We start from the raw sequence: 23993 nt of genomic DNA on the forward strand, positions 1-23993 counted from the left end.
TAGTAAATGAAATATGTAGAAGTGTCGGTTAGTGTTCGGGCGGATTTTATCGTCACTCAGTGGCATTAATTCCCCCTCCCTCGTCGTCTACATTTAGCATTGGAATTCCTCTACCCCTCATCTGAAAACGATTTATCATCCATTGATGGAACTTTGCAAATGCAATATTTCCCCTGGGGTGTTTACGGAAAAAGGAATGAGAAAAAAACGATGTGGGGATTTTTCTCTACTATTTTTCCCCCTAACCTTGACGCCTCTCGCTCGCGAGAAAAGTAGGTCAAATTCTTTTCTTCAACGGGGGTGGGATAGCACTCGAAGGACCTTTCATCCCTTCTATTTGATATTAATTACAATTGTTTATGGAAATTTCCGCAGACATTTTTTCGGATTAAATTTGGGATTTTACAATTAGTTTTATCTTCATTTGGATAAAGATTAGCTTAAGGGGAAAAAGTCAGAACATTTTTTGAGTAAAGAAACAAATTTCTAATGGAGAATGTCTTAACAATCTTTGCTTTCACAACCACGCGAAAGCAGAAAATTGTTTACCAGTTGTGTACAAGTCTATCGCTATTTAATGTTAATATTAATTGTTTATTGCCCTAACACTTGTTTTTTATTCTAGTGTGAAGAGAGAGCCAAGTACTGAGGAGCCGAGTAGTCCCCTGGAGGCCAATAGCCCTGGTTCGATTCTCCGCAGCAACGGTGAGTAACAAAAAATTGAATTTATATTTTTAAAAAATACCTGCATGAATATCCGTGCATGGAATGTTAAGAATCTCGTTCAACCCTTGGACTACGAGAGAAAGTATGCGGAGAACAAAGCTGTTAACGCAAAAAGGACAGAGACGGCCATTTTGTTACCAGTAAAACCAAAACGACCGCGTTTTCATTGCTGTTTTTGCAACTCTGTAAGCCTGTCGAGTAGGCATTTTACAGAAAATGATTTATTAATAACAAAAGAACAAGGAGATTTCTTCCAAAGCTAAAGAAGTGCTCGAGATTTGAAAAAATGGAGAGCAATTACGATTTGCTACCGGTAACCCTATGGTACTAGTTTCCCATTAAACGGCCATTTTGATATCATAAAATGAAGATGACTAGCATCGTCCTCATGGAAGCATACAAGAAAATAAAAATTCCTCATGATCATACCCATCTACCCCATAAAAAAAATCTTCTACCCCAAAACATGGAAATAATTGCAATAGTTTCACATCGAACGGCCATTTTGACGGCATAAAATCAAGATGGCCCTCATTAATCTCATAAGAACATAGAAGAAAATCAAATCCCTCATGTTTACATGCATCTACCCCATAAAAAAAATCCTCCACCCCCAAAATATCGAAATAATTCCAATAAAAAAAATCCGCAAAATCCAATAAAAATAAGAAAACCAGAGGGTTTATTCCCATTGTAACTGAGAACCTCTGTATAGCCGTCGAGTAGGATGAGCCACCCAGCTGGTATAGTCACCTAGCGTTGGATCGATTGAAAAGCGCGCGGCAGCAAAAGCGCGCCCCACCCTATTATGTTTTCTTCTTATCCCAGCGAGGATCCACAGCCTCCGGCTTCTTCATCTCCATTCCCTCCTTTTTTCACTGTAATTTTTCTTTTCCTCTTCCTCATTTACTTCTTCCATCGTACCTCCGCTCGTTGTCATCCCTTCCACAACCCCTCCCCCTCTCTCCTCATGCCGCTGGCTATACCGGAAGTGGCTCTGTAATTGAATTCCGCCATTTTTGTTTTTCCATGAAAACGAGATGGTGGGAGAGGGAGGAGAGGCCCTCGTGATCTGTGTCAAGGCACTGCTTTGAGACAAGGGGGAAAGGTGACATGAAGCCCTTACTCTCGATCGTTTTTACACCCCTAGTTGAGAGAATCCACTTCACCCGTATTGCACTAGCTCGAGAGGGGCAATTAATGTACCTAATTGTTGGCCATCTTTTGGTTTTTATCGAAAATTCTACAGCGGATTTATTTTTGCGCGAAGACTGTTTCTCCCGAAAAAGAAAAAAATTCTCTCGTACAGAATTCCCCCGCGGAAAAATGTTTCTCACGCAACTTTCGGTGGGCTAATTTGATGTCTGGATATCCACAAGGGGAAAATTCAGTGCTGGTCAGACGGGACGGATAGGGCCCATGAGGGAGAATTCTTTGATTGTTGTGGACGAAAGACCGGAATTTTAATTGCAATGAGCAATCGACTTTAGTCACAGATTAATTTATTTGGTATAATGTGAATTTTTCATTGATATTATTTCGGTTGAAGCTCAAGAGCTGCAAGGTAGGGCCAAAGGAAAATTTTACCATTTTTTGTAGACAATTACATATTTCATTTTATTTAAATAAAATTTTTATTTATTCTTTTAGAAAGATTAAAAAATAATTTTAAAAATCCCACGGATTCACATTGCAATTGAAAAAAAATGCTATCTCCAATTTCCCTTCGTATTATCCAACATAAAATCATGACTAATATCGGTGAAGTAAGCGGGCAATTATTTGGAAAAATAGAAAAACCGATAAGACATTTAATTACTATCAATTTAATCACAACAGTATTTTTACTTCTTCCATACGCAACCGAGAGTTTGGTCATATAATACCGTAAGTATACATCGATACGCGAAAGTTATATGCACGGGATTGAGAGAGGAATGGTAGAAGGGCAAGAGGGAGGGAATGAAAGGGGGGGTGGGAGAGGAAGGGGGCATAGGATATGTAACCGGTTTTCCAGGTTCATTACTCTGTGCAAAGTTGTATGCGCGCATCTCCTTTACTGTGGCCAAGCCACCATCAAACTTAGTCACGCACAAGAACACATATAGAGACATAGGTAACAAATATAAAAATTGTTAAACAGCGAGAGATGGTTTTACACTGGGGAAAGAGCCTCTTCATCCCCCGTTTGCTTTCACTTCAGGCCCTCAGTGTTACTGATGGATTGAATTCTTCAGAAGACGATTCATTGGGAGAGAAGATTTATTTCACGATGAAGACGTCTTTGAAGATGAAACCCAAATGGAAAAAGTAATTTTTACTCAAACGCATATTTATTTTTATTAGAAAAAATATTGTTTATCAGATGGGAGAACTTGTTTGACATTAGTATTCTGGCATTAAAAAATGTTAGAAAAATCGGTGAATAATTATATGTGGAATTGCGCTGAGAGATAAAGAGGGAAAATTTATTAATGACAAAACTCAGGCTTAATTTTTCCTCCGGGACTCATTAATATCGATAATTATAAACACCCAGCGAGGTGGATTCTCACGCTAATCAAGCCGAAACTTCAACTGGCGACTGAAGTAAAGGAAACTCTCAGGGATAACAACCAGCTAATCACGTTGGCTAATAAGCCCCAATAAATTTCTAGGAATTCAAAAAATTCTACGTCCCTTTTTACCGAATTGCGGAGAATTTCGATTTTTTTCTCGGAAATTAATTTTCGAATGATTTCTCCATGAGTAACATTTCCAATTTATTCAACTAAACAATGAATTATCCGCGAGAGAAGTAAATGATTCACAGGGCAACTATCGAAATGCAAATGGTTAATTGATTATCATAAATAATTATAAATTGACTGAAGTCCTGCGGATAATGGCCAGCGGGGTGCAGATTCTCGCTAGTACTTGCACAAAATTTCATTAAAAATAAAATAATAACAATTATAAATAATTATTTCCCACGTTTTCCAAGCCCTGTGTCTTCGTTCTTCCGATTTAAATTCCAATCGGAAATCGGCCTCGCCCCCTCTCTCCCCCCCTCTCAAAACCGTCATTTCCCCGAAATGCATAAATTCCCGATAAAAATTCCCTCTCTCCCCCCAAGCCACTGATTACCAACAATAACCCCCCATCGGTCCCCGAAAATTCCATTCCAAATATCCCCACAACAAATTCTCCTCAACTCATCTCCGCGAGTATCAGCCACGGATAAAGCCAGTGTTCGGCTGTGCTCGGCACATCTCGGTCAATGAACCTATCCCTCGCGGCTTGGTGAACCCAGTTGGTCCACTAGTTTCTCCCACCACATCGAGAGCCACCCAACAGTATCAACCACATCCACCTTCCCTCCGGTGCCCTCCGGTAACCGAGGTAATGCCTCTTTGTCGCACTTACTTCGCTCCGTTCATTTAATTCCCCTTCCCCTCCTCCTCCTCTTCCCCCCCCCCGGCTCTTTTTATTCCATATTATCCTTATTGTCCTTATTTCTCTCCACTTGTTTCCACACTCGTTTTCTCCTCTCATTCTCATCGTCAAAATGGCCGGGGAGGGGAGGCATCTCCCCTCCCACCGATACCACCAAACGTTTTCTCAATGTATCTGTATGTGTGTGTGTGTGTGTGTGTGTGTACGATGGAGAGGGCCAACGGGAGGGGAAAACTCTCTCGCTGAGGAGAAGTTGCAATGCCGTAACATACCTAGCCGCCGGTTTGTACTTACCTCACAGGTAACGCGCCTTCGAGTACCTCTCGCGCAACTGTCCCGCGGCTGACTCGTGTGCGCGTGTGCAATTCGCATTATTATTTGACTGTCGGCGGTGGGTTTTCAATTTTTTAATTTTTTCCCCCATCGGTAATGGGTTTTCCCATGTTTTGGGGGTAGGGGCGGATGATGGGCCGAGGGGGGAGGATGTTTTGGATGTGCGAGTGATTTGTTGTGATTGGGAACTGGTGAATTTTTGGGAACTTGGCGCACCGGGATGGCCACTGGAACGGCACGTGCTCGGGGAGAGGCGACTCAATGGGATTTTGTGTTTTGATTCTTTGGGGGTGTTTGGGATCGCGCATGTGATTTGGTTACATGTGGATTACTTGGAACCAAAGGTAATGGGGGACCGAGGGGTTCTCGTTGGGGGAGGGATTTTTTTTTCGAAATATTCGCACTGAAAATTTTAGGGGGGAAATGGGGATTTTTTTCTCGTGATTCTGTTAAAATTTCGTGCAAATCCTCATAAAGTTTATGACAAATGGGATTTTTATTGATAGAGGGTTTAGGGGTCCATTGTACATTCGAGGATTTTAAGGGGAGTAGCGGAGTTTTGGTTCAGACACTTTCCGAGAGCCTCCATTCTAAGACGACTTAACATCGAAATTAACAGACATAAATACGTAGTGATTTAACACATATTTTTAAATATTTTCAAATCATCCGGAAAGGTCCGATATTCAACCGAAACTCCCGCAATCCAGCGTTTGAATGATTTCAACAACTGTGTCGTCGCGAAATCCGGGACTACTGAATTGGGGGTGATATTTTGTTTAAAAAAAAATAACCAGGTGAACGCACTCACTCGTGACGTGTGTGGAACGCGGAACCCCGGGCGAGACAAATGACCGTCTGCTTGGCCGCAAAACCACCATTTAGATGTGACCGCACGATCCTGTGAGATTCCCTCAAATTTTAATGAATATCAAAAATATATTCAAATATCAAATTCGTTCAGTCAACTCTCGATCGCCGAGGGTCGTCCACTGGCCCAATCACCATTTTTTCACTTAAATGCGTAAAAAAAATTCAAAAAATGTAGATAATCAACAACCGGATTTCCCAATTTTAATTCGATTCAAAGATCTTTTCATTAATAAATTTATTGAAATGCCGGAAATTTTGTTTTTCTGCGCAGTCGATTTTTGGTGTTAATTTATTCGAAATTCCCGAAATATTTACTATAGGAAAATACATATCACTGCCATGTAAATGTCTTTAGCTTTTTGAACAATTATGTGAATTATCATTTTGAACAAAAGATATTGTAAATACTGCAAGTTTAGATTTGAAAATATTAGAGCATTTAAAACTCCTTAAAGTTTTTGACAACATTCGTGAAATAAACTTCACAAAAATAATCAATACCATTGAAGGATACCTAAAAGAAATTACAAGTGAAAAGTTTGACAGACTAGCCATGAATAAATGAAGATGTCCGGGGGTTTTGCGGCCTCCCATGACGAAGGAAGGGGACGAGGGCCGAAGGGAGGTGGGGTGGAGGGGAAGCCAACAGCTCCTTCGAGAAGTCAACGTCCGAAGATTACGGCAATGACATTCACTTTTTCTCACCAACTTCTGCGATCATTTTTTTCCGCATCTCGGATTCATCATCTCCTGGAGAATGTCATTTCAGGTGGCAGTTTTTGGAGAGAAAAATCTGAGGAAAAATACCCCTGAATTTTCAGTATTTTTCAAAAGACAACAATAGCAATACTTCAGATAAAAAAATTCCAATAATTTTTCACATATAATACCACAAGTGGTTCAAAATTATCGAATATTTCCCGATAGAGTCGTTGCAAACAAATGAAGGAGTCAAGTTTTTCAGGCTAAAAAATCACGAGTGCGAAGCACGAGTGATTTTTCCTGAAAAACTTGACGACTTCATTTGTATGCAGGGAACCTAGAGGGAAATATTCTATAATTTTGAAGCTCGAGTGGTATTCAGGGGATTATTTTTCCTATCCAAATTTCGGCCAAGAGAATTGTGCCATGTCATGAAAAGACGTTTATTTGGTTAAGTGTCGTTTGTTTACCAAAATATTCAAAAAATTATCGCTGATATTCGAGGTAGGCTATACAAAATATCAACAAATGGTGCAATTCTATTGGCTGAAATTTGGGTGAGAAAAATAATCATATAAAAAAAATAGCTCCAACTTTTTTTATTATAATATTTTGCAGTAAAATCGAACGGTCATTTCCAATCGGTTTATTACAGTATAAAAAAATCGCGAATTTTTTTACAACTGTCAGAAGGGGTTTTATTCCGTCCAATTTCTCTGAGGAGTAAAATTTGCAGCGCGATTCCAATATTTTTTATTTTCCATTTTCTTAAAAGTCCAGCGATGGAACGCCAAGTGAGAATTCCATCACGTTCCATGAAAAACTGGTGGACGTGACGAGAAAAAAATCGGGAAATACCGTGCATCACCGGAAGACGATGGGCTGAGCCCTCAAAGGGACAGAAAAATATTGTTTTTCATGTGAACAAAAAGTGATTGAAACTGAGACAACAAGAGATGATGAAACTAGTTTATTGTGATTCAGTGTTCGTGACTGTTGTTGATATTAAAAAGAAGGGGGGGACACGAATTTTGGGATAACGACGTTGTAAAATGGATGTTTTTAAAATCGATCAGTCGCTGACGGCTGGACTAGGTAGCGCACCGGCGCCAGACACTCTAACGCCGGATGTGTCATTTGATGCCGGAAGTGAGTTCAATCTTAGTTTCTTCGATGGTCCTGAGGATAATAGTACACAGGGTTTCAGTGATCCTGGTTCAGTTGGTAGTGCTAGTGCATCACCACCGCCTGGTACACCAGGAAGTTTAACCGTTACACCTTCAAATGCCAATTTGCCGATTGTGCAGGTGCCCTCTGGTATTGTCATTAAGCAAGGTTCGTCTTCTTTTCTTATTTTTTACTGCTAGTCTCCAAGTACTTATTTTTTGGCGGTGAAGGCAAGTGGATAATCGAATTTTTGTCGATGGTCAGCCTCCGAACAAACAAACTTCTTGGACAACCATTTCTGAACTTATTAATATCTTATATATTTATTGATATTTATCTATTCAATTCTTCTCCCGTACACGATATGATATTTGACCCTTACTATTTAAATTAATGCATCGTTTTGTCGAGCGCTGACATTTAGATCGCTCCCTCCATAGTTTCGCAATAAATAAATGATGTAAATAAACAATATCTCCGAAGGATCGGACGATACATGAAAAAAAAATCTCCACGAGTCTAGAATAAAGAACCGGGAAAATGGAAAAGACCAATTTTAGCGCCAATGGAGGAGCTCAGGCCGGAGACTCGTCGTTTATTCAAACGTCACAAAGTATACCGGATCTGTTATCTCCGGCAGTTAATTAATCGTCGTATAATTAATTTTACGATTTCATTCCTGGGTAGTGACTCGGGGTACATTCATCCTGTATTTATACGTGTAATGCGAATGAGAGCCGAAAAGCGAGTCTCTCAAATGGATTATATTTCGGAGCCAATGGAATGGGGAGACCCCAGCATCAAGGGGAATGAGTCCCTTTCACTCGGGGGCTCTTTTATGAACGCACTCCCATGTAATGCACACCCGAGAGTTGAATTAATTTCCGAGCCAATTCCTATTTTTTTTTTTCGCTGCAGGAGGGAGGGGGCCGTCATTATCACCTCGTTATTCTTCAAGATTTGAAGACGTTGTCGGGTTTAGATGGAGTAGATTCTGAGTGCAGTGACGAGAAGAAAGCACAAGTCCACATAAATTTTATATAATATTTAATCGTAGGGGAAAAATTGATATAAAAACTCGCGACAGAAAATGCGATTTTCCCACTTGTCACTTTGCAACTGACGTCTCCCTAATTTTGTATATCGCGCGGGTCAAACACCTCAGGGCCGAGCAAATCCTCAAATTCACCAGGTTTATGTCCCCAACCGATAAAAATCCCCAATTTGAAATTCACAACCGGTCAAGGTCCCGATGGCAACTGCCGTCTGAATAAATTCCACCGATTTTTTGGGGAATAAACCGATACTTCCACCCAACCTACTCAACACCGAGTCAAAACAGAATAAATTGAAGAGTATTCTTGGTTCATCTGTGTATGACACACGTACGTGACATTTTTCAGTGTCACGGTCACACGTGTGCCGCATCGAATCCCCGAAAGAAAGCCAATAGAGCTCGATGTACTATTACACAACAATTTTTATCACTACAAAGTTGTAATAGAGAGAGATATGACGGGCTTCGTCCGACGGTACGAGAGGAGATGAAGTTTAAAATATCCAAACCGGTTCAAATCATTAAATTTACATCTTCTCATCCTCACATGTATTCAATCTGTGTACAAACCGGGATGATGGTAACGTATAGTTGCCGTGTGACTCATCCAGGTGCATTGCCCCAGCATCGGGCCTCTGGGTGTCCAATTATCAATTCTCAATTCATAACTCAATCCATCAATTCATGAAATCGGCTAGACAAACCTCTCCAATTAGTTTCATTTTTTCAAAGCTCCATTGAAAAAACATTATCCGGTTTGTCCGTGTTATCGACTGACAGTTGAAAAATCATTTATCTTTGAAAATTAAATTTTTTATCATTTTCCAAAATACCAGCATGAAACGGTGGTTTCAGACAAATTCCCCTGTGCAGACATTTGCTGATGGACAGAAATTCCTCCCGGGAATTTCTAATTTTTATTTATTTGCAAAAAAATAAAAATTCCATTTCCCGAATTGGCCGTTTCAAAGTCAATAATCGCTCTATTTATTTTCCCACATATTCATGTGTTTATTAATCAGTTAATTGACAAATCACTGGAGACCTTTAACTTCCAACTCCTCTCGGATTAATTTTTTTTTGAAAAAGTTGCAGGGGTAGAATTCCTGGAAGTTAAAAATATATTGAACGGATGAAATGTCTTCTCGGAAAATGAAATTATCGATCTCCCACCTGATCATTATCAATAATAATAATTGCATTCATACCCCTCCCATTAGTTTCTTCTTTTCATCATATATTCTTGCCCCTCGGAGGTGCAATGAACTCGGCTCAAGCAAGCCACGAGGGACTAGTATACATAATGGTGTATTGGTGGCGATGCTACCAATACAAACCACCACAAACTTAGCATCACCAGTCACGAGCTGTACACAACCAACTGAAAGGAGGGCTCTTTCGTGTATGTAAACCGTGTAATGATTGTATCTCTATCCTCGTCGAGTACCGCGCCTCGTGGCTAACGTAAGTGGTCTATTGCATAAGTGTCGAATAATAAAATCAAGTTATCGGGTGGAAGTTGGGTGTAATGGTTACTCGCATCGTCGAGGCTTTTCAGGGGAATACTTTGATGCCTGAATTTTTTGGTAAATCGACATTTTTTCGTCTCATATGCACTGACGGAATGCTCGAATGCCGGAGCTCATTCCCGTCGAAATATAATCACGCTAAATTGACTTCTTCGTTCAGTCGCCCGGTCACGGAATTCCAAAGTCAGATATCATTGACTTCATCTTGGTCAATGGAACCCCATCGACTGACTCACAATTTTTCCCATGATATTGCTCCCTCACGATTCTGCGCAAATTCAATTGAAATTATTTGGAATCGGTGGGAGTCATTGGAGTCATTAAAATCCAAGTGACATGAATTTTCACTCTTTGATCGTATGGGTTAACCATCCTGGGTGAAATCATGTCCCTTCGAATAAAAAAAAAGAAATCACCAGTGTCTTCTGGAACAAAATGAATGTTTCTACCCTGCGCTGAACGAAGTGCATTGTCTACACCCAAGTCACATACGCACGTGCGTAGAATACCAATACAGACCGCCAGGAACCCATTAATGTGTGAAAGCAAATGGGGGGAAGGCAGGCCTCGACCTTGCCTCCATCGAACAGCTGGCTTGAGGGACGTCACTCATCGGGTCATTTTTAAAATTCCACTTCATCTCTTTCCTGGCTCCATTCCCCGTAGATCCTCTACTACCCAATAGACTCCAATTGCAATTAAACTGTAATTCAATGGAGCCGATTTCATTGGATTTATTTCGGTGGTGAGGCTGAGTAACGAGACCAGGTCGAGAAGTTTCCTGCAGCACGAGTTCTTACCGAACTTCTCCACCAATGAATCCATGTCTTTTCCTTCAAGACATAAATCGCTAGGAGAGTAGACAGAGTGAAAGTGTGTGCGGGAGCAGGTCCACAAGACATTTTTCTTGATAAACATGAATTACTGGTGCTTGTTTAGACAAAAGTCTCGGCCCATTTTTTTTCACTCGATATTTTGTTCATTTTTGTTAGAAAAAAATATTAATGACTGGGGAAAATGGATTTATCACCGGTTTAATCGCAGTTAATATGCAAAACACGTGTCCGCATGAATATAAAATCAGAATGAATGGAAGTGTATGGGAGGATTTAAGGTGAAAAGATGAGTTATGTAATGTTGAATAGGGCCGGGAGAAAATAGATGGAGGTGGGCTTTTTTTCCTTTCCTTGGCCATTGAGTCGTGCATACACAATCGAGATTGGTACTACTACAGTATCAGATGCATGTGGATGCAAAATATCTTTTCTCAAGCGCTCAACGATTGCGCGAACGCGGAAGAAGTCTGGGTTCTTAATGCCACTGCACGAGAAAACGCGTTTTCATACACGTAACACTGGAGATTGATGAAAAAACATGGGAGTTGCAGGATGAAGATATTGCTAAAGCCTGGGAATATATTGATTATACGTGAGAGAAATTTATTCAACAAAAAAGTGCATTACTTGACGCTCAGCGTTTTTCCTTTCAGCTTTTTTTTCCAATTTCGACTCAACATTGAACCATAGAATAGAAAATCAAAAGTATTTTTTTGTGGAACAAAAATTGCCGCCTTTTTCCTCCACCTGGAAACTAATTTTCAAAAGCCCAGAATCAATATTCCAGAGTTAATTACGAAAATGTCCCTCGCGTCTAAAGATGATCACAGCCATGAGAACAGCATGAGGAAGTGAAGGACACAAGGTTTATCGTTTCTATAAAGAGAGTTTAATTACACCGGCTCGTTGCTGGATATAAACACACTTAGTCCCGCAAAACCATTGAGGATGCCTCTCACCACCTCCACCCGTCCTCCCTTTTCAATGCGCAGTCCTTCGAGAATTTCGCTCTATATATAATCCCTCCCTCCCCCCCGTTGAAAAGGGGTAGCAGTTGGATGACTGCTCGGATAACTAAACTAAACACTCGCGCGAACACTTTCGTGTGGACGGAGAGGGCTCCGGTGAGAGAGAAAGAGAGATGGAGAAAAGGGGAATGTGACGCTGGAGGGACTAAAATTAGATCGTCTAATATTGCAATGCGGAACACAAGTTTATTCTCGGGTATGGGGCGAGGGACCCCTCACTGGGTTAAAGCAGCTTTTTTTTGCAGGATTTTTTTTTTATGGGATGGAGATACCTTGGGACGGGTCAGGAATTCCGGGGAATTCAAGCGTTGGATCACTGCTGTAGATAATTATAACTGACTCAAATTACTTTTATGCATATTTCGTTTATATGATTTCATTAGAGAGCTTTGAGAATAAAAATCGAAAATGTGCGGACTATTTTTGGGTGGAATTATTAGCAAAAAATTGTTCATTCCCTAGGAATCGGATGGAACGAGTGGAAAATAATTCGATGAGGATTAATAATTTTTAAAAATGTTCAAAAATGCAAGCTGGGGTAAAATCGAATCCACCATCTTGCTTATGTATCTCCTCCCTCTGGCGGCAGATTTAATTTCCTCTCCTGATGACTCCTAGATAGCTCCATGTTTTTTTATGAATTGAACGAAGCGTCTCATCTTCTTCCGATTCATCTTTTTTTCGCTCTTTCAATTTGGGGAGAATCGTAAGGGTCAAATCGCCTAGTTAAATAACATCTATTGACAGGGGCCGAGTGATACTCAATCGGATATCACCGTGATTTCTCACGAGTCGAATCAGCTTTCCACTCTCCCCGATGGTAACGAGCATTCGTCGTGATGTGCCGGCTCTTGCCGACAAAGAACAATCTTTAGTTTTATTTTAATTCTTTCAGGGAGAAAGAGAGAGAGACAGAGACTTTTATTATTTTTCGTTGGGCTCTCTCTCTTTCTCTCTCCCGATGTGCAAGACAGTTCAGGAAAGTGGCCGGGGGAACAGGCTTCCACCATCGGTGCTCTTTGTTCGCGAGGCTGGAGACGTTCGCTTGTCTTATGGCTTTGAGATACCCGAGGATTATGTACACATTGAACATGGGTGTGGCGTGCAGAATGAGGAGAGTAACTAGAGGTGAAGTGATTTCAGGATTTTAAATCGATTTTCAATTTTTTATACCTCCTCAGGATTCAAATCATCCGGTGGGAAAACAATCGGCGGTGGGGGGGGGGGGAAGCACATTCAGTCCGTTCAGTCCCATTTATTTTCATCATCAACAGGGTAATAATAATAACATGAAATTTTTCACATTGATATTTACGTATGGAGGACCTGCTGGGCGATTTACTCGAGCATTCACCTTCGATTTCCCGTTATTCACGCACCCATGCTTCTTCATCCTACATATAACACTCGTCTTTATCCCCCCTTCCCCCCTCACCCTCCTCTTTCTCTCGCCCGCCCGAATAGATGATATTTTTTTTTTTTCTATTTGTATTAAGCCAAGAAAAACAGAAACTTCATTAGTCAGCACCGGACGAGATGGCATCGATACATCGAGGGCCCGGGTGTTGTAAAAAAAAAAAAAAAAACACGTGAACATGGAAAAAAATGGCATCCCATGCTCGGCGAACCTCATCGGTGTAACTCATTGTTCAAACTCTTCGCTTCTTTTCTGTTTTCCGGTTTTCCGTTAACGAGAATAATTGCTCCCGGCGCTCGCGGCCTAGGGTCGTTGCACCAAAGTAAAACTAGCAAGCCGACTCGTGAGCAAGCCGTCCAGGTATATAATCGAACGTGGGATCTCCATGCGGTTCATTCTCTTTCTTCAATTTATACGTGTGCTGAGAGAAATTTTCAGTTTTTTCCACTCACTCCAGGGGATTTTTCACTGCTTGCGGTGTTTTTATGGTGTCATTGTTGGAGATGGGATGATTAATTCGCAGTGGAGGGATTTTTAACGGGTCTCGAGCGGTAAGAGAAGTTGTAAAATGCGGGGGTAACTTTCCGGGCATTTACTGTTGGACAAAAAGGGTAAAAAAAAATAGGGGATGGCTCGGAAAATTCGATCATTCTACAGAAATCAGATTAAGTCAGCTAATTGTTGGTCGGTGGGGATAAATAATGTTGATCAAATATGCGAGGTAGTCTGGATAAATCGAAGATAACAATGACCCGGATTCGTTACAACATTTAGAACTGAAAATAATCTCATGTCACGTTGAAACTTGACAATAAAAGATGGAAAAATCCTATACGAAGGGTTCGTTCGCCCGCACATGTTATCGAGGGACAATTCTACAAAGTAAATTCGCAGATACAAGGGATGAAATTACCCACTCTATGAAGGAAAGAAAAAACATTGCACAATTTGCGTAATCAGGAATTGTGTAACTGTCGATAATAGGTTAAGCCTGGGCACGGCGTGGGTGGGTGGGGGGTGGGGTGGGAGCCGTAAGGGGGGAGGTAAAAGAAAGGCAATTGCACGAATAAAGCCGAGAGAGATAACAGCAGATAGGAAAAGAGCGAAGAGGACGTGTTTTCACTCAACGAAATGGATTACGGAGTTGAAAGGTTGCGAGCGCTATGAGGCCAGAGGGGAGGGAGGGAATAAATTGCCGTGAGTTTGCGCGAATAGAAAACCATACACTGACAAGATACCAGCGAGCAGATATGGGAGAGAAAGGGAAAAAGAGAGTCAGCTTCATTTATCGTTGTTGCTCTTTTTTCACGTTTACCTGTTCGTTTTTTTCTAATTCGGTTTATTTCTAAGTGGGCGAACACATAAAGGTTATAATGATAGAGGTTTTTCCGGTATCGATAAAATTGCCTATCGATTTTACGATATTATAAATGTTGAGAAAAAACGACTGATGATTATAAATAAATTTATACCAAATATTTTATAATCGCATATAAAAATAGGCGCGATACATTTTTAAAAAACAATTTAAATCGAAAAAATGAACAATTTTCATCTTGGAATTGATTTTGGAACTCTGTATATTATCAATCGGTCGATGGGAATCCCTCCTCAAGTCATTAACAATTGCGATTTCGAATCTGGCCCGGTCGTCTCCCAACACTTCCGTGTTTCACTTATACAACACCTGTTCCATGTGTCTCGTTAATCCCTCCACCCCCTCGACCGATGACCCATCTAGCGTCTTAGATCTTCTAAAAACTCCCCACCCCCATATGGCAATTAAGAGTTAACCACACCACTTAACATTTGATAAAGCCCAATTTATTACTCCCCCGGTCTCCGGCGCACGTATCGCTTGCGATTGCACAATGCACTCGTGTGCATGGACACGTATAAAAAGGATAGGAGATCGGTGGGACTTTCGTATTGGGGAGATCGACCGTAGAAAGTGCATTGAGAAAGCGACCGGGCGAATAAATGCAACGATAAATTATCGTCCACGAATTGCCTCCACTCATGACTGTTTCTTCGATACACTACAGTTGTCTAGTAGTTTCGCAAAAAAAATATCAACTTTCCTGCGATATATTATTCTCTCGCTCTCGAATTATACCCATAAATGAAAATAAATTCTTTGAATGTTATTTTTTTAATAATTTTCTGTCTTATTTTAACGGTTTATCGATAGTTAAATTTTTTAACAAATGCGATGAACATTTTCTTTATCGCGTGGCAATGAATTCTTACGATTCAACTGCAATAAAATATATAGTTAGAAACGCAAGTGAAATCCGAAATTAATTGGCCTTATCAAAGCAGCTGCAATCATCTGGATAAAAATTATTAAATTGCTAGTGGAATGGGAATCCCACCTATCATTAAACATTAATGAATTCCAATTATAATAGAATAAAATAAAACGAAACGCATGAAATCATATATTCTCTTCATCATTTTTCACTCACTAGGAATAAGTAGAGGAGTTCCGCGCGCATATAAAAATGAAAAAATAGTTAAATTAATTGCATAATGAATTAGATTTGTGTTTTATTCAATTTTTTTATATTCTAATGCAATCCTAAGTCTAAGTTCGGTGAAATAGGCTGGTAACGAAAAATGTTAGATTAATTTTTCTTAATATGGGGAGGAAAAAAATGAAATATTTATTATTTACAGTACAAATGAAGTGTTATTTTCAAATACAAAGTACAGAAATATTTGTCATATCCGTCATGAAGTAACATCAATAAATACACCAGAGCATCCATTTTGGTATCGCTTTCAATATCCAACGAAACGAATAGAGCAAAATAGACCATCGTATAAGAGTCTATTTCTGCTCCCATCATTGGTTTATCTATTTTATTTATGTCAAGGTATTGTGTATCATCTCGAGGTGGAATAAAGTGTTTGGATGCATTACCTGACAAATATCCTCAGCTGGAGGATGAAGAAGGGAACGTGAGACAGAAAAAAATGGGGGTGGGAATATCGATGTCGGAGGAATGGGAGTACAATGGCTCCCTGTAATAATGCTTATTCATGCAACCACGTCTCGGAGCCCTGGAGTGAGTGGATATCATAATTGCCTCATTTTCCAATGGTGTAGGGCAGCCGAATAGAATGCCGGTGCATATATACACAGATGTAATTATTATCGACTAACAAAGGGAGCTTGCGGGATAATTGTCGTCAGTCGCCCTGATGTGGGCCTCAATAGTTTCATTCGGGGGCGGGGAAAAATATTAATTACCGTGGTTGAATGTGCCGGTGAAAATGAGACACTGAATTATTATTACCGAGACTATGAAGTGTCAAAGGCGTGGACACATGGAAAAATATCTCTTTGGAATATATTTCCGGAATTGAATAATGAATGTTCGCTAAACTATTCATTTCAACTTTCAATTCATTGACCGTTGACTTTTCCATCTTCGATTTTCCTCCGACGACCGGGAAAAATATCTCCTCAAGAGGTCTAAAAAATGTCTATTGACATTTGCAGAATTTTTCCAAAGGTTAGGGGTAAATATTTCGACAACATTTTTTACCCCAAATATTTGGGAAAAATAACGGCTTTAGGCCTCGAGTTCGAAACACTCTATTCCCGATCGGCCGGAAGTGACGACAAAATTTTGTCGGAAATTACTTCCTACCGAATACACCCCCATGCTGTGCACGAAAACTGGGTCATGGAAAGTCCTGTATAGAATACACGTATTCTCTACACTTCCCTGACTGGTGCCGGGAGCCCGGCGAGCCCACCTCGTCTCGTCATTTTCGTCCTTCAATTAATCCTCCCCTCGCCCCCCCCCCTTTCGGCCCTTCCCACCCTCTCCAGCCTCACTCTAGTCCTTCAGCTCGTTTTCAAATTAATGACCCGTTTTCTCCGGGTTCTCCAATCAGAAATTCAAAACAGATCACTGATACCCTCCCTATTAGCCATTTATCCTTCTACATCCTGATTAATTTCGTTAATTACGGATCAATAAAACAATGAGAGTACTTGCGGTGGGAAATAATGATATCGGAAATACGTCGGGGAGCAATTCAATATTTCACATGTCGTTGAATATTTAATTACATCAGTGATGTGGGACCAGGGGATAATGGCAGGGAATTTTTTTTTGTTGAGAATTTTATGGGCTGTGAAAAAAAGTTGCTTGACTTTTTTTTTGGGGGGATCAACCATTTTTTTAAGAATAATGGGAGTTCCTCTCTTGTCAAGAGGGCAGTTATCACTATAACGAGGGAGTCGAGCAAATTGGGAGACAACTTTTTTTGGAGGTAATTTCATGAGTTGCAAAACGCTTACGAACTTTCCTTTCTAAATTCCATATTGTTCGAGATTTAGTAAAACATCTGAAAGCATGAAATTCAGTTTAAAAAGACTGAAAGTTTGAGAATCAAATAATTGAAGTATCAAAAACTTGACGATTCTAAAAATGAAATTGTTTTTTGAAGATCTTAGACAAAATAATCTTTAAAAAATTATAACCATTTAATATTTCTCTCCGTGTACTCAACACTCAGCTGAACTCCAAACGAACTCATTTGAACCTCCCTCCCTCCACTGATCTCATAAAAATCTTATCTCGCTCTGAAAAATATCCCACGAAATGCACATATCCGCTATATTCCCGAGTGCACCTGAAAAATTCCATACGTACTGCCGAGTCTAGGAATCCTGTCGGACTAACGGCGAGTTTTTTCCCTCGTCTGTTGGACGTTCAATGCACCGAGACGCGCCCGTCACCCTCCTCCCCCCCTCCCCCATTATGTAAACACATGAAATCGCAATTCTAACGATATTTTCCATAAATTCCCATTGCTCTCCTTCGCATTTATTTTATTTACGGTGAGTGCAGAGTGCGACTACTCCCCTTATGATTGAATTAGAAGTCTCAAAATGGAGGTGCAAAACGGACAAATGTATGAACGGTACAATTGGCCGTGGAAAATGCATGAGAATTGAAAGATATGCCTCTTTATTTGCCCGAGAAACACTCCAGTGAGGGTTTTTTTTTTTCTCTCTCTCTCTCTCTCTCCCCGGAATTTTTCACCTTTTTACCACCGTCTCTGGAGTCGTAACGGTGATGGACGGCTTGCCGTTACAACTAGACGATCCTACGTTTTTCGACGAGACTATCCTCCAAAGGAAACACCGACGGGATATGTCATTCCCGCAGTACAACAAACCACTGGAAATATAAATACCGCTACATGTCGGGATGTATCGATAGATTCCGTCTTTTCCGCAATATCATTTCCTATCGAATGTTCAATAAAAAATGTGCGGCAATGAAAATATTCACAGCCGATGCACCTGTCTTGCATGGAAAAATTTTAGCCAATTTGATAGTAATAAATGATTTACTTGTGTTACAGAGCAACATTACGCGGCTGCGGACTCCAACAGTTCGACTCCAGCCAAGAGTTTTGTACCTTGTAGGGTGTGCGGTGACAAGGCGAGCGGTTTTCATTACGGTGTTACCAGCTGTGAGGGCTGCAAGGTCAGTTATTTCATTAACAAACAAGGGATAATATATGCTCTAAACACTATTAAAACAAACCACTTCATCATGCATACACCTTACCCTGGCTATTCTATCATCATTATTATTCGAAAAAGGAAAATGAATAAGTAATGGGGTTTTTATTGTCGGTTGTCGGGGAATCGTGAAACCCGGAAGCCCTTATACAAACTTAACTGTAAACTGAGGTTTTTAGTTTCTTCTCTCTCCCTCTCTCGCTTCATAATGCAATCTCCATTCCTTTTTTATCGCCTAGAGCACGGAATGAGAGAATGAAAAAATATTCATTGGCTGAGAAATCTTTTTCGCAAGTGGGAATGCTTGAAATTCAAAATTAGTTTTTTTATTTTCCAGTCTCTCAGTTTTTCCCCCAAAATATGAAAACATTATGTCCAAAGAAATTTCGCAAATCGCATAATTGTGAATTGAAGGCAATGGAAGTGTGATCTCTCGAAAAATTATTTCCTCCAGTCTGACTCAATATCCATTCTTCCACTGGCAATGTACAAAGTGAAAAGAGACAGAGTGGTAGCTGCGTTTTACCGCCACACGGCTCGATCGATCGAACGACACACGCTAGAAGGGAGAATGGCAGGGGGTGGGAGGGGGTGCTTTCGAGCTTCAACGGTGAATACTTTCGTGTTGCGGGAGAATAATCGGTCTCGGTCGAGGTCGTGCAAGAGTGTGTCCTTTGCGTGAAATATTACTATTTCTTTTCCATTATTTTCTGGCTGAAAATAGATGAAATGCACAATTATTATTTTGATTTTTTTTTCCTCTTCCGAAGGAAATAATTCTGCCCTTCAGGCGCCACCGAGGCCGGAATTGATTGAATGATTGAGGGGAATAACTGAATCATTACTAATTGATTAAAAATAATTTTCTTTGTGTTGATAAGGCACCGCGTGGCCTTGAACTACAAGATATTTGAATTCATGGAGTGGAAATATATGTTTACGTGGAGCTGCGGATAACAAAGGTCTCCGGAAAGATTTTTCTCGTATATATTTTTTTATAATGTTCAGTAATGCCACAGCAACATCGCAGCGGTGGTATAAAGGAACGCGGAGGGAATGCTATTGTCCCTGGTGCGTTGTAGCCTGCTGACATTATCCTGTAGTGAAAAATTTGTCCCCTCGTATATCTCGGACAAATTAATCATAATGCTGTGGTTATTAAACAAGGGGAAGAACACGTGAGGGATTTTCAGAATAATGTTGACTCTTTTCTCCGAGATTTTTCTCCGGTTTTACGGTGAGAATGATGGAAAAAAGTTTGAGGCCGGAGGAAGGAAGGAAGGAGGTAGAGAAGAAATAACAAGAGACGTAAAAAGAATTTTTATCCCTTGGATGGGGAAGAAAGATAATTCTAGCTTCGAGAAAACACCTGGGGATGTACGCTGGGGGATGAGGCACATGTGACTCGCTCGTGAGAGCGATGCCAATTTCATGGTGAAGGAGGAATGATTGTTCTGCAGTCTTATTAATTGATTGGCTAATAAGGCCGATAATTTTTAATGAATTGACGGAATATAAAAATTATTATAAGGTAGCAGTGCTTTAAACAATTGACTCCATGACAGTGAATGAATTTTTTAAATATCATCAATGCAAAATTAACCGGAGGGCTTTGAACCTGAACTTTAACACTATCAATCTGTACTTCAACCATTCGAGCTGTTGGGAGTTCCCACAATCACCATTAATTTCACCTTCCTTATAAAATCCGATCGTCAGCGTCATTCAAGCGACTCTTGTATAACTTAAAATACATCAGATACCTTTTGCTCCCCCTCAGAATAAAATAATAACCTAGGAGTGAAGAGGAACCTCTCCATAAATCATCCATCTCGTTCTAAAATTCAATTTCCCTCTTTGTGATAAACAACATCCAAGCGTTCATTTTCCCTCAATATCCCTGACGAAAATTCAGTTTTTTTTGAAAATTGTTATGGAGAGTACCGGCTGATGCTGCGGGTGACTAAATAGCCCAGGAATATACGCCAGATGCATCGATATTCCGTGGACTTGCGCGCCAGTACTATCCTGGCTAAAACGCTGTTTATCTGAACAAAAAGCAAGAAGTGAATAGCAAATTAATTCTCCAACTACTCGCACTCCACGTTATTACTCCCAAAGTCCGAAATAAACTGTTGTAAAAGTAAAAACAGGTGGATAACTCTGGCCTTTATCAAGTATAATTGTTTATTTAATTTTATTATAGTATGTTCCTTTTCAAGTCAGTTCAAGATCTCCACTTGTACTGAGTGGTATCATCACTGTTCTATTCTTATTATTATCTATTTGTTACACAATTAAATGCTGTTTCATGGCCATATCTCCCTTAAGGATTTCAATAAAATGTTTATAGAATTTTTGAATATATATATCAATGAATTTTTAACCATCATTGCATGAAATAAATACCATGAATTCCCACAAAATAAAAATGAAACCATCAAACAAAAATTTTCCAATTACTTTACATCGGCTAGATTGTATGGAACATGAATTCCCTTCCCTGTTATCACCGAAAAACTCAATAAAATGTATAATAATACTCAGAGGAATGTAAATACCTGAGGGGAGGCTTTCATGCACCGATGCGTTTGTCTCTGTTTTCATCCCTCCACCTCTCTCTTTCTCCAGCTCTCCTGGGGGCGTGATAAAACATTTTCCAATATCACTAGAACCCTCTTTCCGCCCTCCCCAGCGCGTAACATATCTGACTGTTGACGAGTGCCAGGAACTTGAAATATGCATTACCATTCTACCCCGTTTTCCACTCCCCCAGTCCCTGTTTTCATCACCCCTGTGAGGAGGGTGATCCCCGGGTAGATGCGTCGAATCATCCGACAGGATATTATAAATAAATAATAGCATCTACTCGCTGGTGAACAAAATTCTCACTCCGATGATTTGCATTATTTTTGGGGGAAGGTAAATTTTTTTTTCCTGCAAAAACATTAGATATTGTAAATTAAATAGTAACATATATTTGTCTCTTTAATTCCAGGGTTTTTTTCGACGAAGCATTCAAAAGCAGATAGAGTACAGGTGTTTGCGGGACGGCAAGTGTCTCGTGATAAGAATGAACCGGAATCGTTGTCAATACTGCAGATTCAGAAAGTGCCTAGCCGTTGGCATGTCACGTGACTGTGAGTATCACAAGTGTACAATTGTACTGAAGTACAAAAAATTCACTATGTCCCTATCTCTCTTGATAAATCCTGGGGTTGATGCGGCCACGTGTACTTATGCATAAACGCCGGAAGCATCACCATGCTTTGGGGGCTTTTGAGGTACCTCTAGCTTTTCGGTTGAAAAGGGGTTGAGTAAACCGGAGAGAAACTTGCCTGCATAATTGTACGTCAAAGTTGAGGGTAGTCTTGATTTCCGTCTGGCTGGGGTACACGGGAGAGAGAGTTGTACGATCGTATGTGTAAAAAAATATCAGTGAAAACGAGTTAATTTTTTTCGTCTCTCTCTATATATATATATCCAGTTTTCTGTTAATTAGTGGCTTTAGGAACAAATGTCATGTGAGATTTTCTGTGGATAATTTTATTGGATACAAAACAGTTCTTGGGACATTTTCTTGTAAATCCACTCGTTCTCCGGATATTCCTTGAAAATAAATTCATCAATTTTGAATTCGCAATTAGTTTTCAAAATAACACGAATAAATTTTTGATCAGCTGTGCGGTACGGCCGTGTGCCAAAGCGTTCACGAGAGCGCGGCCCCGAGGATTCAGTGGCCACGACATCGCCAACAACGACGACAACAACAGTTACGGGTGGAAATCAGCAAATATCTTCAGCTGTCAACAACAACAATATCAACAATAATAATAATATTAATAACAATAATAATACGACAGCTAGCAACAATAATGTAACGAATAACGGCAGTACTAATAGTAATCAGCCGCAGAGTGTGATACCCCGGGTACCATCGGCGACGGTTGTCGAGGCGGATCAGTCCGATAGTGATAGCAAACAATTGGCAGTTTACGATGTCATTCTTCAGGTGTCACAGGCACATCATGCACATTGCGGCTTTACTGACGAGTCGACGAGAGGGCTCATCAAAAAGCCAATGATCATGCCAGTGAGTTTCAATCATAATTTTTTTTACAATTTTTTTTATCCCAATAAGTTGATAAGAAAAAAAAATGATGGCTGAATATCTTGGAATTCGTGGGAGATAGCGGAATTCTTGTCATAATTGTTTTTGTAGACAATTTCAAGATCTACACAAAAGCCTATGACCAAAATTTCGCAATTCCTATTGGATTTAGAAATATTCGAGGAGAACTAAAACAAGAAGGGAAAAAATGACGAATTGATTTGCAGCCTGCGAGCCCGGAAGACCCGGAGGCAGCTTCATCGACGGCCGAGGCAGTTGAGTCCCAGAGGATTTGGCTGTGGCAACAATTTGCCACTCGCGTCACTCCCTCTGTTCAGAGAGTCGTTGAATTTGCCAAAAGAGTACCTGGTTTCTGTGAATTGACCCAAGACGACCAACTCATACTCATCAAAGTTGGTTTCTTCGAGGTCTGGCTGTGTCACATATCCAAGATGACTAATGACAGTTCAATGACCTTCGAGGATGGTACTTATATCACTAAACAGCAGATTGAAATCATGTACGAGGTGAGCCAGCATTTTATGTTGAATTTCTGATTGAGATGAGGCGAGACAAAAAATCGCCAACGAAGGCGCACACCGCGATAATTTAATTTCATCTATTGACCAGTTTTCGCTGAATATCTCGAAATCTAAGAGAGGTAGCAAAATTTTTCTCCTATGTTTTTTGTGGAGCGAATTGAGTTCGACAAAAAATGTAATGATAAACATTTCGCTATCTGCCTTGAATACGGAACTATCGTCACTTTTTTGACGATTATTTTTTTATGAAATTAAACAGCTGGATTTCGTCACCGCCCTGATGCAATTCACGTCAGCCCTGAATGCCCACCAGTTGTCAGATGCAGAGCTGGGTCTCTTCTCAGGGGCTGTTCTCCTCAGTGAGAGACCTGGACTGAACGATGTCAAAGCTGTGCAGAGGCTTCAGGATCGTCTCCTCGAGGCCCTGCGAATCCAGGGTGGGAGGAATCACTCGTCTGATATATCTCCTGTTGGGTGTTCCGGGGTCATTGGAATTGCCCAGAGGATACCCGAGCTTCGAGCCCTCGGTTCCACACACGCTAATCTACTCGACTGGTTCAGGAGAAATTGGACAAAGCTCAAATTACCACCTCTCTTCGCTGAGATTTTTGACATTCCCAAGTGCGAGGAGGACTTGCAATGAACCGGTGAGTCATTGGGCTTTTGAAATCTCTTCAACTACC

At 40.4% G+C, this 23993-nt stretch overlaps 1 protein-coding gene across 7 annotated transcripts in view; it reads left to right on the top strand.

Annotated features, from left to right (window-relative positions):
• LOC135165664 (ecdysone-induced protein 78C) overlaps positions 1-23993 on the top strand; it is a 30477-nt gene that overhangs the window by 2332 nt on the left and 4152 nt on the right. For 2 of the 7 annotated variants that reach the window (XM_064127176.1, XM_064127177.1), the window contains 6 exons: positions 626-705; positions 18495-18619; positions 21656-21797; positions 22338-22750; positions 22996-23295; positions 23570-23957. In XM_064127176.1, the coding sequence (XP_063983246.1) occupies positions 626-705; positions 18495-18619; positions 21656-21797; positions 22338-22750; positions 22996-23295; positions 23570-23953 (1444 nt within the window). In that variant the 3' untranslated portion in view covers positions 23954-23957. The other 5 variants (XM_064127172.1, XM_064127171.1, XM_064127174.1 and 2 more) reach the window with 5 other exon arrangements.

This window comes from Diachasmimorpha longicaudata, chromosome 8 (genome assembly GCF_034640455.1).
Source record: "Diachasmimorpha longicaudata isolate KC_UGA_2023 chromosome 8, iyDiaLong2, whole genome shotgun sequence".
NCBI lineage: Eukaryota > Metazoa > Arthropoda > Insecta > Hymenoptera > Braconidae > Diachasmimorpha > Diachasmimorpha longicaudata.